The sequence below is a fragment of the Drosophila pseudoobscura genome, chromosome X, assembly GCF_009870125.1.
Source record: "Drosophila pseudoobscura strain MV-25-SWS-2005 chromosome X, UCI_Dpse_MV25, whole genome shotgun sequence".
Lineage (NCBI taxonomy): Eukaryota > Metazoa > Arthropoda > Insecta > Diptera > Drosophilidae > Drosophila > Drosophila pseudoobscura.
In genome coordinates, this window is record NC_046683.1 from 61736072 (window position 1) to 61753580 (window position 17509).

The 17509-nt window shown below is 43.4% G+C and overlaps 1 protein-coding gene across 11 annotated transcripts in view; it reads left to right on the forward strand.

Annotated features, from left to right (window-relative positions):
- The window catches only part of pip (heparan sulfate 2-O-sulfotransferase pipe), a 38315-nt gene that overhangs the window by 2350 nt on the left and 18456 nt on the right, over positions 1-17509 (forward strand). For all 11 annotated transcript variants that reach the window (XM_015188533.2, XM_033381660.1, XM_033381664.1 and 8 more), the window contains exon 2: positions 16204-16370. In XM_015188533.2, the coding sequence (XP_015044019.2) occupies positions 16204-16370 (167 nt within the window). The remainder of the gene's footprint in view (positions 1-16203; positions 16371-17509) is intronic.

Here is a 17509-nt window from a genome sequence, read left to right on the forward strand (position 1 = left end):
CCTCATAGCCGTTTTACTCTTATTTTCATTGCAACTTGGAGCGTGACTGAAATTATTTAGAACCGAGCGACACAAAAGCGGGTCAAGAGAGAGAGAGAGCTCTCTCCAAGCCGGGCTTACAGCTTTCTGGCTTGCTCTTCATACTCTCTTCTCCGTCTTCATCTGTCTTTCTTTCAATCAGCCGAAGCCATGCACTCACTAACGCACACTCATACACTCACAGAAACATTCACACACTTGTAAGTGCCTCCATGCGATTTGTTGGATTTTATTTCGCACTTTGTTTGATTTTATTCGAGTTGTTGCAATGGAAAAGATGTTGTACATTCATACATATGTATGTACGCTTTTCACGCTGCTGGCGGGCAATGGGAAAGCTAATTATTTCAGCATGAGTACGGCGGGTGGCAAATTACTAAAGAAGAAAATTGAAATGCCTGTCTCTCACCGCGAAGCAATCAACGCTTTTGTTCATCAATTTGCCACAGGTCGTGTATTTTTCAAGAATAGTGGGATTTTCGATTCCCTCAAGCCTCAAGTTCAGCCACATGTTGCAGAGCATGTTGCTTGGTCGTAAAAAGAGAGAGTCGCACTGCTGTTACCCTATATTGCTCGGCGTGCAGATGCACATAGGACGGCTATCAAACGCCCTGTCGCCACGTGACCCAAAGAGCGCGAGACTGAGAGAGTGGCAACAGTGGCTAAATGGAATTAAAGTATTTATTCCTACTAAACAATATACAATATATGTGTGGAAGTACATATAGAGCAACAAAGGCAACCTTTAGCTACCTTTGGGCCCGCACCTTGCCCAGTTTTTGCTGAATTTTCACACCTAACCCGCATGATCGGGAGTGAAACTCCCTTTCCGCTCTCACCATATCTCTCCCCATACGAATATGTACCATTTCCAAATTTCGCACGCAACTTTTGGCAAGTGAAAGCCCACAAAATGTTTACATGCTTTATATGTATCTGTAGTATGTAGTACATCATAACAATTTATGACCGCAGCCGTTTAGCACCTTTTGGACCAGATGACTAACAGTTTTACCAGCCAGACCAATTTCGATTCCAATTCCCCACAAACGCCCACGGCCAAACAGAGATACTCGTAGTCCGTAGTCCGTAGTCCGTTGTCTATAACTATATGACCGTTATTAGTGGATCATAAAACAAAAACTTTGGTTATGCCTGTGTGGAGTCCAAAAACAACGCCCCCTCCCATAGCCTGGCCCAACGCGTTTGGTCCCCAACGGGCAGACATTATGTAAAACGGTCAAATGTCGACCTGGGACAAAGTACAGCGAAAAATTCGCATTATTTTTGCCATAGTATACAGTCTATAAGAAAGGCAAAAGCTGATTAACACAATCATGTGAAAAATGTGCAACACTTTTTTTGGGCTAAAAATAAAACAAGTGAAAAACTACGCTTCCACGGACACAGAGACGGCGACGGAGTCGGAGACAGATGGAAATTATGTATATACATAGCTTTCACTTTGCGTACAGATATGGGCTTTGGGGCGAAATAGGCGTGTCCAGTAATGCGTAACAGCCCGACGATGATGACGTTGATGACGATGATGATGACAATGATGAATTTTTTCCTTTGGCCAGTCACAAATTTGTCGAGCCAAAAGTGCAAATTGCTCGACGGAAGGTGAAGCTGAACGGATGAAGGTGCAACTAGATCATGGAGTACGGTTCAAAGCCGTTGAAGCACCTCAAAGGTTAAAGGGTAGGGAAGTACTAAATACAAATATTCAAGTTCAATGGAAAGGGCTCTTGAAATAAAACTCATATTTTTTATCACTGTTTCTGCGACTGGGCCAATTCACACCTTCATGAAGGAAGCAGACACATTTGCCTTAGCTGCAGTCGTAAATATTTGCTGCAAACTTTACATGTCGTACACTGAAGCTGCATATTTAAACAAAAATTAGATTCTTCACTGAAATTTAAACAAAAAATCGCAATATTAAACGTAACATTTCGTGCTCAAATGCCACCCAAAGTGTGTTTCGTCATAGATCTTTAAGCTTGGAAAGTAAATAGACTTCTCTACTTAGATTCGCATTAAGATTCGAGACAGTTCTTTTGTCCATTCTCATTTCCTGCTTACCCTTTGATGTGGCTAGAAATTATCCATGCTAATTAATCTTTTGACTGTCATAATAAGCCCTCCGCACAATGTATGTATTTCTGCACTTCCTAACCAAACTCCAGACTTTCATCTAACAAAATCTTTATGCAACATTGTACTCAAACAGCAGACAGAAAAAAAAAAAAAAAAACGGAAGACACAACCTTTCCATTTTCGTTTTTCCCGAAACATTTCAAGATGTTTGTCTGCTGTTTTTCGTACTTTCTCATAAAATTTGATTGTTTTTGATCAAATATGCATGCAAAATGCTATAAATAAGAAAGAAGACGAACGAACGAACAAAAAAAAATAAGTAAAAATTGCGTTTGTTCGTTTGTTCGAGTACGGGTACGAGTACGAATACGGGGATAAATGTTTGCGAGTGTTTTTAAGTTTTCCAAATGCAGACGAAAGCAAATTTAAATTTAATTTCTTCTCTGCTTGTCTCTCACACATAGCGAAAGTGAGGCTACCCCGGGAGGCTCCTACTGGGTCTTCTCCTTCAGTATGTAAATCACTTTTACAGAAAAAAAAATAAAAAAAAACACTGCCGGAGATTTATGGGCGCCGGCTACTTAGCCGAGCAGAATATCTGATGTCGCTGGGAGCTGATGTCGCGGAGCGTGGGACATGTCTGGGATGCCCAAAGAGCCCCCAGGTGGGTGGCAGTGCCATTAGACATTAGAAGAGTGATTCCCATTGTTGGGTGAAAGCATACCATACCATACCTACATACATATGTACATATCTCGTATCAATTGGTCTACAATTAGCACTGGGAATCTTTGACTGATTTTTCTTTTCACTTTAGTGGGCTCTAGTGGGCTCTTGATGGGCCTTAGCCAAAAGTTTGCTCCCCTCCGCTTTGCAGTTCCACTCCCTTGCACTTGAGATGCCAAAAACCGGAGCTCACACACCATAAAAGGCCTTTTCATCAAGTCGGAAAATACAGTCTAAGAGAAGCCGTTCAAACTAGAAAAAGACTGCAATAAACCAGTTTGATATTTAGTCTTTGAGTTGGCAAATATTGGCCAAGACCGAAACAAATGCACTTTCAAATGCAGGCAGCCCAAAGCCGAGTAGCCGCGCCAATGCCGACTACGCCTCGCCTCGGATAGATACTCGTACATAGTAGATCTAGAGTCGTCTAGAAACCGACCCCCAACAATGGACCAGGCCGAAATTGAAATTGTAACAAAATGCTCACGACAAATATGCGGTTTCTGTCTGTCTGTCTGTCTGTCTGCCTGGCTTACAAGTTTTTCCTCATTTTTACCCCGGAATCTCTGCCTGGGCCTGTGCCTGTGCCTCTGCCGCTGCCACTCTTTCTGTGGCGCCTTTGGCTGTGCCACTCCAAAAGCTGCCTCATGACGTAATGACCACATGAACCAGGCCCGACCAAGTCATGTGCCGCCGCTGCCGCTGTTATCTCTTTGGGCCTCCTAACCGCAGCGGAAAAGCGGTCCACAGCTCGAGGAGCATCCCGCGCGAGCCTTACTGTAATTAAATTTTTTTTAATTGCACTCACTGCGGGCTTTTAATTGCCAAAGGCATGACAACAAGTAAGCGTGCTACAAAATACAAACACAAATCTTTAATTCATTTGCTTAGAGTGGACATTCCAGATTTGAATGGGGACAAGATTAGAGCGATTATAGGCCACTAATACTCACCAGCTGAAATGTTTTTGGAGATGGCGCAGCTGCTACGATAAGCCGATAATATCTTGGGAAATCCTTTCCCCACCCAGCCATTGCCGGATACCTATTTGACAGTCTCTGTTTTCAAATAATTTCTATATCTTATCCGACCTGAACAATCATCTCATTTACTTATGGCTCCATTAAAGCATGAATTTGATTGCCTTAAAAACGAGCCAAGCCGTGTCGAATCCATTGCAAGAGCGACGTGAAAGAAAGTAAATTCGATCAAGTTGCTCCCTAATGAACACCCCCAAATAGGAGGCGATGCCACGCCTCCCTGCCCCGCGCGTACCCCTTGCTTAACCCGTGGAACGTTTACTTGCAGCTTTTTTGGTGAAAGGAGGAGGTTGGCAAATCAAAATTGATTTTAATGATGCCTTCGCCCCAGCACCAGATCGGATATCGACATGTTCAAACATCATGTTCGTAAATCATAAATCTTGCTATCATCTCTTTTTGTTGCCAGCAGGGTCGAAATGGCAGGCATGGCGCATGGGGGGGATGGACGGGGCTAGGGGTAGCTTATGCCCCACGTGCTGTGCGGCCAAAATTGTTTCCCTTCTTGGGGCATATTAGGGCCAAATTTCGAACTCCGAATGAGGAATGGCTGTCAGGTGCGGGTAACGTGTCGAAGATGCCCGCTCGCTGAGTTGGGTGGCCACCAGCTGTGCGTGGACTCTCGGCTGCAACTGTTTTAGAGTCTTGAACAAATGTTTGGACATTAGGTGGAGCTCTGGTCTGGTGGCAGGTGCAGCCCGGCGGACCCATGTATGTATGTACGTACCCCCAATGAACTGCCTTTCACTAAACAAAAGCCAATAAGAGACTACAACGTTGCCAGGTGAGTCTTACTCTGACTCTGACTCTGAGTCTGAGTCTTTGTCGAGTATTTGCTTGGCTAACATGCTCGTACAATATTTTGTTTGTCTGTTTGCCCATTGCATTTTGATGGGTCCGATAATGGCAGCTTTAACATAATCCCTCCCCCCCTGATATCCTCTCCACTCCTCTCCTCGCCGTATCTCGTATCTTTTTAATTAACCAAAGCCAAAAGGGGCTTACATATGTTTTTGAGGGGATTTTCGATCGTAATAGATTGAAAGTAAGTGAGATTTCCATGTACCGAAAAAGACTCCCCAAGGCATGGATTTTGTTCTTTGTTGATATTTCAGGGAAAAGTATTAGCTGCGAGTCTAAAACTTTCCCCCATATCTTCGGATTAGAACACACCCATATCGCGCTTGAAACAGTGCTTTGTTCCACTTTTTTCTATACTTCTTATGGGGCCGAAAACTTTTCCTGTATATATCTGCCACATCCTTTCTCTATCGCAGTCCCAGTCCCAGTCCCATCCACCCTCATCCACCAATTACCATAAATGCAATGACAAATATCGGAACAGCAAAAAAAAAGCTAAAAACAAAAAAAAAAAGAAACCTGCAAAGGAAATTGAATTGCTTAATTAATTTAGGCAAACATTTTCGAAAACAAGCTGAGACACACTCCTCGCACACAAAGAGATAAGAAAGACAAATAAAATTGAAAATAAAATTTAATTTTAATGCAGCTTTAGTCTCGTTTAGTCTCTCGAAGATGTCCCACAGGATGCATACTCAGTATATTTTTTGTCTACTCTTTGAAGCAAGTTTTTCCCTCCTCAGTTGCTGGTTAAACGAGTTGCCGACGAACTCCGAGACGACGGCGACCTACTTTGGAGACCAAGACTGGGACTGGGGCTCCGACTGGGACTGGGGCTTGTGGCTGTGCCAGTGCCAGTGCCAGTGCCTGTACCAGTGCCTGTACCAGTGCCTGTGCCAGTGTCTGTGCCTGGGCGGTGGCAGCTTCTGTCGTGGCGCCACTTTCTTTGGCGTCCAGTTGACTGGTTGACACCAATTTGAATGGCAAGTTTCGGTCTTGCAGGCAGCCGCCTGCTACATTCTGCTCCGCTCATTTTTACATCACAAATGAGCAAAACCAATTGGGTTGTGCCATGTGAAAGTCATGGAGTGATACAAATACAAAATACTTGATACGTGGCATATCGAAGGCCTGCCCACCCCTGAGGTGGCCACCGAGCTGGGATAATAGGTAGAGAGACCTCCTCCTGCGGTGATTTTGGTTTACGCAAATTGATAAGTGGTGCAAGTGGCGTTTCGCCAAGGAGATTGCAGTCTTTGCTGCAGAGAGCGGACTATTTCCTGGGGTTCAATTAAACCGAAACTTGCGAGTATGTCGGCGACTTATACATACATGTATGTACATTGCACATTTATCATACTATATCTCACTAAAAGTGCACTTCTTTGCATAGCCCTTGGTATTGACTTATTCCCAGTCTGCTTGCCTGTTTGTCTGCATTGCAAATTAATCTTTATAATCCCTTTGTCAATATCAATTTTCCAACACTCAAGCCCTTAACAAACACTCCCTTCAGGTAAAAACAACAATGCAGTGTTCAGTTCTCTTAAGGAGTTCAAATTTCCAACCCAAGACACAATCCTCCTGGTCGTCGTCGCCCCCTAGGAGCGCCACCACCTGCCTTGCCTCCCTTTGGAGTCCATGCAGGCGTTAAATGAGAAGCGTTTGACAACGACGATGAAGCCTCCAGCTGGCAGAGTTGCTCCAGGTCCTGGTCCTGCTACACAGCGTCTCCTCCTTGTTGGCGCTGTTGAGATCAGAAATTAGTGCGCCAAGTTGCTTGGCCTCTGTCCCTGCCTCCGCCCATATTCTGAGCCCTCCACCCGCCCCCTGCACGCCCACCATACACACGTGCAGACTCGCTGATACTCGCACACGCTCAGAGATACACTCAGAGATACGCTCTCACACACACACTCACAGACACAGAGCAGGCAAAAATTAATTGCAATGCCGCAAATGACAGCGTCAAGTAGTAAAAGTAAGCACCGAACCGAACCGTGAAGGAGTGGAGGGGGAGAAGGAGCCCTAGCCAAGTCGAAGGAGCAGAAGCTGAAGGCTGAATTTTTGGTGGCAAGCAACCGGATGTGGGCTTCTGTAGGGGGCGTGTCACGTGCGCCAGTTGCAACAAGGAAGAGCTCGTTAAAGGAAACGACAACGACAACGATGGCGATGGCAATGGCGACAACAGCAACAACAACAACAACAACAACCATCTCGAGTTGTTCTCTTCTGTTGTTGAGTGCGTAAATTTTGTTGGTTGTTCCTGTTGTTGTGTACACAAAATGTTATTAACATTCGCTGCAAGCTTCACGTTCTGGCACCCAGTCAAATAAGGAAGGGCACAAAGATAGAGTGATATATACAGAAAGACATAGAGTTAACCCCACACAAAGCTATAGAGCTAGAGAGAGCAGCATCCTTTAAGCGAATTGTATGGATTAAAGCTTCTCCTTCAACTCTTTACCACATTTTATGGGTCTTGTTTCTTGGCAAAAAGAGTATTTTGTGCTGACCCTGGAGGTGGCACACATAATTAGCAGGAATACCCCTATACTGATCATCTTTTAGGTGACACATGGCCATAATCCTCACAAGCAAGACAACCTACAACATAAACAATATTCCACCATCATTACAATGCCATTTTGAGCTCTTCCCGCAGCTCCACAAGCTCCTGATCTCATTGCCCATTATCGCAATTAAAATTATAAGCCTTCGCAGTGAAATCGGCCGCCATAACAGTTAATTGTTTACAATTTGACCCACAAAAGCCATTTGGCACACCACACCACAACACACACTCCACTCCACTCCACCACACAAAATCCAGGGCTATTCCACACTTCAGCAACCCTGGCTGATTTATGGCCATGAGATATGAGATTCGTTAATTGTCGTGGAGCGATGACAGCCAGCCCAAAACCATCATCATCTCACTCAGCACAGAACTCTAGCCCCTTAGCAAAACAAATGACAATTGGAGTGTGTTAATAGACTGGCAGACACAGCATGTTGCAGGCAGCAGCAGCATGCAACATCTACCGCAATCTGAATGCCCCGAAAAAAGGTGAAGGGAAAAGCATGGCTTCATGAATTCGCAGTTACATTTTTGCCACAAGTTGCCCCTAAACTCCACTCCACCACTCCACCACTCTACTACTCCATGCCACATCCACAAATGTGTTGTGTACTTAGGACTTTTATGTGCAACCTGGAAAGGCAGTAGGGGTAGGATACACTCGTACTCGTGTAGTCGTGAAAAGCCCGCACGTAGATTTTACAACTTAATTACAAGTCGCGTTAATCCAAGCCAAATAAAGCTTCACCTCATTTGACAAGCACACGGAATGGGAATGCGAATACGAATGAGAGGGAGAAGGAGAATGGGGTATAAGGTATATCGTATAGGGAGAATGGAACTTGTTCTCCAAAAGTGGGTTAGATGACCTTCTAATTGGATGGTTTATTCGAAGCAGCTTTCGGTTAACTGTAAAGAATTTCCGCGCAATTTAGACCAGAGAAACAGATTTATTGCCAAATCAAATTCAAATAAAGATGCAGTCTACGAAAATCATTTTGTTTTAGTGCATACTAGTTTATGGCTTACATAAATCCACTAATAAAAATCCTTGGGATGCCATACATTAAAGAGAAATGGCTTGTAAAAAAATAGCATTTGAGAAGAAGAGGTCTGTTAAAATGGATCAGATCAACATAGATCAATGTCAGATCAATCACAGATCACTCCAATGCAAAACCGCACAAATTATTCAATAAAACCCTCAGATATTTCCCCTAATACTTTCAGCTACTTCATAGAAATTTTGTCTATTATTGGATTGCGGTAAGACAAAATTTGCAAAACAAAAGAGCAAAATTGTCTTTGGCTTTGGCTTTGATAATGATGATGGCGATAATGATGTTGTTGGCCAAGATTGACACTTTTATCCAACGACCATGACTGTGACTCTGACTTGGACGCAGCCACAGCCACAGCAACAACTCCATTTGCAGATACATACGAGTATCTGCATCTGTGTGTTTTCTGTAGCTGCATATCGAGAGAGGAAAAAACAATTTGTCGCAGGGGGGCACTGATTCGCAGCGGAGCGTTGCCGTTGCCGCTGCACGTTCCCTGAAAACGCCGCACAATTTGCAATTGAAAGTTGAGTTGCTTTTTGTTTTCTGAACAGAGAGAGAAACAAAAACAACAAGAAAAAACTAAGCCAAGTATTGATCGAATCGGACTTTCCCAGGCTGAAGATGATGACCGGTGCGGACAAGAGTTCTTCTTTGGTTTTATTTCACTCCTTTGTTTTATGGGATCACGTTCTATAAGAAACATGAAATATTTCCAACAAGCCAGCTGATGGATAGACAAATGTCATGAACAATCAGAGATGTAGAGAGATGGAGAAAAAGATTCAGAAAGAGAGAGCGAGAGCGAGAAGGAGAGGGACAAGGAGAGATGCATCATGCTTGACTAACCAGCTGGCACGCTCGGTCCTGCACAGTCAAGTCCGTGCGTGTTAAACGCTACTTTAAGCATACGATATATGTGCATATGTATGTACATATGTACATGTGTGTATGCACGAGTACGACCTATCCTACGATATTGCTGATTGCTTCGAAATTCGAATGCAAAGGCGTGAAAAGCCTTACATTCCTCAGGTCTGATGAGGCCACTGCTCGACAGCATCTCTCCTCTCCCCCCACATAGTCGCTGCCTAGTCTCTGGGCTGTGCTTAACAGATTTGTTTGATTATCAGTATTTTCGCTCTGTGTGTGTGTGTTTTATTTATTTATTTTTTTTTTTGGTACGGTACGCTTGAACTGGTAAAGTCATTAACTTGTATTTTGACCATGCAATCCAAATATTATATTACACTTGAGCGTGCTGGCTGGCCGTTCGTACAGCGAAGAAATTTAAAATAATTTATAATAATTTCTGACAATTCACCGTTCGGTTAATGGTTATTTGTATGTGGATTTCGGGGCTGAACGTATTGAGAGTAGAGCAAATGAGTGGATAACATGGACATATCTGGGATATCTTCTATGAAGTCTTTTCTCTATTGGGAGAAAAATGCACGCAACCAGTTAACAGAATGGCCCTAATTAACCTTTTTAGTGAAGGCTTTCCAATCGCTTCAAACCCGCGTCTCAATATTTAATGAAACGCCTGTAAACATACAAAAAACGATGCTCTAATCGTTAATCCCAAAATGTACAGTGCAGACCGCATGTAAACTACATTAAAACCCCTTTAAAAATGAACAACAAATGTAGCCAAAAACTGCATAAAAGTCGAAACAATTTTTGCTGGACCTTCGCTCTTTATTTAAACAATGTTCAAAAGCTGCTTTTCTGTTGGGGCTGGTGCTGCCACATCATTTTTTATTCCCTTTGCTTATTTACTTAAAATTTATAACAATTACTTTACCACAAAAACAGCGCGCGGCAAACGGCGGCAACAGAGAAATGAGAAAAACTGTTTTTTGATGAGTTTTTAAACGCTGACAGAGTCTTGTTATTAGAGCAAACAAACCACAAAAAATAACACAAAATGGGCAACAGCAAATGCAACAACACAACAAACAAGAAATGGTAAAATGTAGCTCAAAAATGGCATAACATTTTCGGAAATTAAAATAAACACGGTTCCGATCTCAAGCAATTGGGGAGCTTGTTGTTATACCCTCATTAGCAGAGGACATTAGCTAACATTTCAGCAAAAGGAAGCCTCCCCAAACCCAGTGCACTGTGGAGTGTATATTGATAGTTGTGATCTAGTGCGGCCTTAGCTATCATCGTGAAGGTGTCATCGGACACTAGAGTATCGTATGCTTGGTCTGGGCCAACCCTCTGCTTGCTTCTTTTGTGGCTGCGGCTTCAATTAAATCATATGCCGTGCAGCATAAAATTGTTACTTTTGGAGCTACTTATACAATACAATACAGTATTTGCCGCCCCCTGGCCCTGCCCCCCTCTCCCACCCTACTATCTGGGCATATAGATGGGTACGTGCAAAAACAAAACCGAAAACCGAAAACTGAAAACTGAAAACTAAAAACTCAAAGAAAAACAATTGCATAAAAAATTCACATGGCTCGAATCGCATCACGAGGCTCGGCTCGGCTTGGTTCGGCGTCTCCGTTCGCTGAGATTATACAACTTTCTAATCAAAACATAACTTTATTGTATTATTACTCCCGATGCGATGTGCGAGTGGTACGTACATATATTTCTGTACTAGTATTTTCTGTGCCGTCACTAAATTCAATTGCTCAATTGGCTTAATCAGCCGAAGCTAAAAACGTCAAATAATAGTTTCCAGCTGTTGCTTTGAGGCTCTTTGGGGCTTGACACAGCGTTTCCGGTACGCACTTTCAGTGCGGACTCGGAATTCTGTTCCAGAATTTAAGAGCTGCCCATAAGTGGGTCAGCAGCAGAGTGAACTCTAAAATGATTGAGAGAAGCACGTAGAACGTTTTAATTACAATTGGCCTAGTTTCGAGTCGAGATTTTGACCGTACGTCTACTGGGGCAGCCGATGGATATCTACGCCATGGACCCTGCTATCAGATTTGAGTTAATAGTTTAATTGAAAGCCGCGTTGAGTATTGTCCGAAACGAATTCGGGCGGATTTTTCAATGGGCTGTTGGCCAAGCCCTTCAAAGATGTGATGAAATGTGAACGGGGCTATTTCATTTGGTGGGAAAACTTGGCCTAAGCCTATACCAATTACTGTAGCAATTGAATGCTTCAAGTAACTACCTTTAAGTGAGAGATTTCTCATCGCAAACTACAGCCACCTTTGAACTGATGGCTTGAAGTTTTCATTAATTCTACTTATCGTGCTGACAATTTTCTTCCACTCTTCGGCTGTCAGTGCACGGCCACTTTTCTTTGCACGCACAGATGTAATCTCAAGAAAACTCCATCAAATGACCCCAAATGTTGCCATTCATTTCGGTTAGGCCTAACGGAACCCCCAAGGCGACCTCATTGCACCTCTCTATGTGCCTCGCGCACGGTTTTCATGCGACCTTACACAACCAACAAGCAACAACCAACCACCATCCACTGCGGAAGGCCTCATTAACTGACCTTAGTTGACAATTTGAGTGGGCCTCTGTGCCTGTGCCGGACCAACGAAAATTGCCTAATGAAGTGCTCACGGAACCTCAGAGTCAAGCGAAAGGCTTCCCGAAAAAAAAAAACGGCCACGGGTAAAAAGTTTGTTGAACTTTAGCTACGCCGCAAAAATGCGCAAAAAAAATCAATTTCTTTGCATATTAAATCAGGCAACTCATTGTGTGACCCGGGGCCAAACTAGTTATAAAAAAAGATCTGCCGCCACGCCGGGGCGAAGGCTTTGGGTTATGTCATGGAGCCTCATGAGCCAAGCCAAGCCAAGCCTAGCCAAGCGAAGCCATTTCTGAAAAATGCTAATGATAGAAAAGAGAATATTTTTCACAAAGTCAGGGCCAGAATTTCTTGTTCCTCGATCCCATGGCTCCATGATTCCATGATTCAAATTTTATCTGAGATTCATGCGAGTTCTTTCAACTTGTTTATCCACTTCTAATGCCGCAGCCGGGGGCAAATCTATGACGGGTTCAAACACCTTTCGAAATCTGTCTAATGCGTGTATTGATTATGGCAGGGGGGGCTGGAGTGGGGCTTCGACTGCTTCTCCCCATCCAAAAATAAGACTGATTGCGAAAGAAATCTTCATGTCTTGAACAATTTGTTGCGCCTGCTCTGCCTGAAGTATGACTTGGTGTTTGAGTTGGAGTTGGAGCTAGAGCTGGAATGGAAGTTGCTTCATTGTATATCAACTGAAGTACATTCCGTTTTGTCGTTTTTTCTTTTTTTTTTTCCTTATGGATTGCGCATTTTGCAATCTTCATTTCTAATGCCTCGCAACTGGCTGCAATTTCGTTGGCCGCATGCCGTTTTACTATTTGATTAGCTGGAAAATTTGCCATCGTTTAATTAAATTAGTTGTCTGTCTGCAGTGTCGTTGCCTGTCTGTGCCTGCGTATGGGCATCCAAATGACACTAAGCGGAAATGGCGAGCAATTTGCATGCAACTCGCAGGCTGTTTAATGCCGTTTCCATCTCTTTTCCCCCAACATTGGTATCGGTATTGGTATTGGTATATCTCTATCTCTGAATTGAACTGAAGTGAAGTGAAAGGTGCGGCCTGTTGGTTAGTATAACATGTTTGGAGCAGAGAATGGAGGTCTTGGACATTGAACTCGGTGCGATTCTAGGCTGGGGTTCCACGATGGGAAGCACAGATTGCCCAGCTTGTAGAAGAGCATGATCTGATAGAAGATGTTATGGTTTTGCAGATATGTATAGATCTCATATAGTTGCGGAGAGGAGTATTTGAAGTGTGAGAACTAGGTACATACATACATATGTATCTAATGACAGGCAAGATACAAGACAAAGAAGCGCATAATTTTTGCTTAAAGCCCGCGAATCATTTCCAGATCTTCTGTCTTTCTCTTTAATATTCCCCCCGATCTTTGGCACCCACATTTCAATCATCTTGATAAAGTTTCAGCCAAATGTAACAACTAGAATTATATATAGCCTGACATCAACTACGCCCCTGTTGAAGGCAATACCCACCAGCCATTACTCCCACGATCCCCCGACTCCGAACCCCCAACCACGCCTACACACTCCACACACCCCCACACCCCAACAAAGAAAAATAGAGCTCGTATCGCATACAGATACGCACATACTCGCATATTCGCAGAGGAGGAGCGAGAGAAAAAAGCGCTAACGAACCGAGTATGGTTCGAGGTCCCTGGTCCCTGGTCCCTGGTCCCGGGTCCCTAATGGCCTGCACATGTGCTACGTGGCAGCAAACGAACTGCAATCGGACCCAAATCCAACACCCCCATTCTATTCCACCCAAGAGTCGCCACTAGCCTCCCATGTGAGTGTGTGTGTGTGTGTGGATCCAGCCAAATGTCCAAAAGAAATCGACGCAGTCACGTAAAATTATTTTAATAATCACATAACTTTCGGCATTTACACGCCTGGCGACCCGTTGGGAGTACGAGAGTAGAAACGAGAACTGAGAACTGAGAACCGAGTCCAGAGAACCAAACAAAATGTCAATAAATTCCGTGCTTTCTGCAACAAACAAAAAAAAAGAAAGAAAAGCAAAGTTTTGTAAATGCACAAGACGAGGCTCAACCAAGAGGAAGAGGAAGGGGAACGGGAAGGGGAAGAGGAAGGCCCATGTTTTGGTGGCAACAGCGCTTAAGTGGGATTTGCGGGCCACTTTAGCGTCAACTTTAACAATAAGTTGGCCGAAAAAAGAGGGCGCATAAATGCGAATCGTCAGGGCCGACGAGAGACATTCGCATGCACATAAGCCACAAACTTTTGGCGTCAACTGTGGGCTAATGAAATGAAGCCTCCCCCAAAGACAACAAAAAATAACCAAGCCCAAACCCAAACCCCACTCTAGTTAAGAAGTTGAGCCAAGTCCACACAGCAGGTGACCATCACCATCATTGCCATCGCCATCGCCATCGCCATCGTCCAGCGAAAGCGCCTTATGGCCAGCCCTGGGCGGGCCCTGGTGACTGTTTCAGCTACCAATCTGCTGTGTATTTGTATGGCCAAGAGATACATTTCATGAAAGTCAAACCAGCTCAGACCAGCGAGGTCTGTGATTTTCCTTAGACCCAGACCCAGACCCCCTCCAACTCCATCTCCATCTCAAACTCCAACTCCAACTCCGACTCCATCTCGACGCCAGTGCAGTCATTTGAAATAAATTACTCTGTGCACCTGATGACAAACTAAACAAGACCCAAACCGAACCGAACAGAAAAGATCCGCGACCAGGAGACTGGGTCGTATTTGTGTTCCCTTCTATGGCCGCATTTATTGTCATTATTATTTTGATACCGTTTTTTAAGGCCGTCCCGTCCGAGACTTCTGTTATATCTGGTCCGTAGATTTATGCCAACAAAAGCGAACAATAAAAAAATATTTATTCACATTTTTTTTTTTTTGTTGGTTTTAATTTTGTTTCTTTCTTCTGCATTTTTGCCGCTGTCCGGCTGGAGCTGTTGGACACCAGACGGGGGGACACCGGACAGCTGCATTAAAAAAGTTGCCAAAGAAAACAGTTTGCATTGCAATTTTTAGTTGGTTTTATTTTTCATCGTTTTTGTTTTTTCTTTCTTTTTTTTTCATTCGTTCTTCCTCTTGCTCCATCGTTTTGTTTTCTTTCTATTTCTTTGTGCTTCTTTCGCTTTGTTTTGTTATCAACGTTGGGCAAATATAAAAATAGAAAAAGCCAAAAAGTATATACAAAATATAAGATAGATATAAACATATATACGAGTATGTACACTACATAAAAAATGACCAGGCCAGGGCGAAATGCGGGCTCCACAAAAGGTTCTCCGGTCTGTTGCAACTCGGCTAAGCCCTCCCGTGTGGCAGGCAAGTGGGTCATTGTTGCACGACCAAGAGCACGAGTGTGGCATGGATTACCGACTCCAGGCCACAGTAATGCCAAATCTGATTGTTAGGAACTCAACTATGGAGTATGTACTGAGTCTACGGACTTTTTAAGTCTCAAGAACTACAGCAAGATACTGATATTGCTCAGTACCTTACATCATTTATCAGTTAATATTCCACGCATATGTAATTCCAGTTTCTCATAGAAATCTTTGAATAATCATCAAGTTATTAATGGTCATTTGATCATCTATGCGGAGAATTTAGCTTATTAAATTATACCACAAATCTGTCCCTTAATTCTGATTCCGTTCTCTGAATTTTAAACGTTTCGGCTTCCCTCCCGTCAAAATGCCCCAATACCTGGACTGTACCGCATTCGTGACAGGTAACAACTCCAGCAGGTCCCAACCCTCGGGACTGGGTGGAACCACCCCCAAAAACCCATCCCGCATTGTTTTGTTAATTTCTTTTATAATTTTTCCAGTCTCTCCCTATTCTGATGCATTTCTTGTGTACCCTCGCCGATTTTTGCTTTGTTTCATTTTGTTTTCTTCTGGCTTTTCAGAACTTAATTAAATGTTGTCACAGCGCACACTTTGTAGTCGACGTCGCCGTCCCAGCGCTTGTCCCTTCCCTCCGTTCCTAACCAAAGGACAGAAACGTTTCGGTCCGTTCTGTTCCTGTTGCTGTTCCTGTTGCTGTTGCTGTGTGCGACAGCAATTCGAAGTGTAAATGAAATAATAGCTGCTAAAAACCAATTTGGCGTAAATTATAAAAGCTTAATGGCCATTATAAATAGAATCTCTGTTACCATACCAGACTCCGTTCCGTGCTTCGCAGGCCCCCGTCCCTTTGTGAGGGGAGCTGTCATTTAATCTTTGACTAACAATTTGTGCCCTTCTATTGCAGATCCGTGGAACTGATTGCCCTGCTGGCCATATCGTGCACCTTCTTCCTCTTTATGCACACCAACAAGCTGAACAGCCGTCTCAAGGAGATGGAGGTGAAGCTGCAGCCCTCCGAGTTCTCCGCCCTCGGCCTGACCAGCAATCACGTCAGCGGCCACGATGCGGGCAGTAAGTAAACCCCACAGATACATATCTAACGCATCTCCATCTCCACCTCCATCCCAGCCCAGCCCAGCCCACAACGAGCCCAAGGCCGAATTGTGGGCCAAATTTCGCGCTCGATTGCATTCGCGTTGCGTATCAGATAAAGGCATCACTTGTGTACAGGAAGTATGGCAAAGAAAAAAAACATCGTGAAAGAGGGGGGAGGGGGGTTTCTTCTAAAAGGTTCGACTAGAAGATGTTCTTTTGAAACAGGTGTAATAGTGGAATCCAAACATTAACTAATGACACACTTTATAGAAACTTTAAAAATGTATTATAGGCATTTAAATATTATTCATATTCATGGCCTACATGGCCTCCCCACCCCTTATGACTGCCTAATATACCCCACCGGGCAGACCCATTAGGTGGGTACAGCTTTCGAACATCGGCTACGCCCAATTGATTTTTAATTACCACATTGACCCGTGGACCTCAGACCTCAGGCCTGCAAATGGCAAAAAAGAACAACTACAGTGGGACACCTTTGTTAATATTTTTCCCTGGCTATGGCTCTGGCTCTGGCTCTAGTTCCGGTAATAAATTAGTTGATCGTTTTAGGCTAAATTAGTGCGCATGCTTTATGCATGAATAAATAATAGAATATTTAACGGAAAGACACCCAAAATAGTACATGTATCTATCCCCTTTATACAATAATCGGATTTTGTGTGCTGTGGAATAGCACTAATAAACTCTCAAATTAATATCAACACAATATACTAGTATTGTCGATGCATCCATAGATAATCGTAGTTGGTGGCACGAAAATATGTGCGGCATGGCATGCTTTTTAATTACAATATGCATGTGTTTACATAGATGATACCTCGATTCTTTTTTTATTTGTGCATATTTTAGTGCATTAATAAATTATGTGTTTAGTTGTGTCCCAGTGGGAGGTTGTGGGGCATCCTCCTTTTATTTGGAGGCAATTTAACCTTTTGACATTGCGCTAAGCGCAGTTTTGTTTTGTGGCTGTGATGAAAAATTCAGCATATTGATTATAATATTATTAATTCAATTAGCAAATAACACAAGAGGGAAATTTGTGGATTAAGTGTTTGTATGGCATAATCTTATTTCTGGGCCTTCGGTACAAT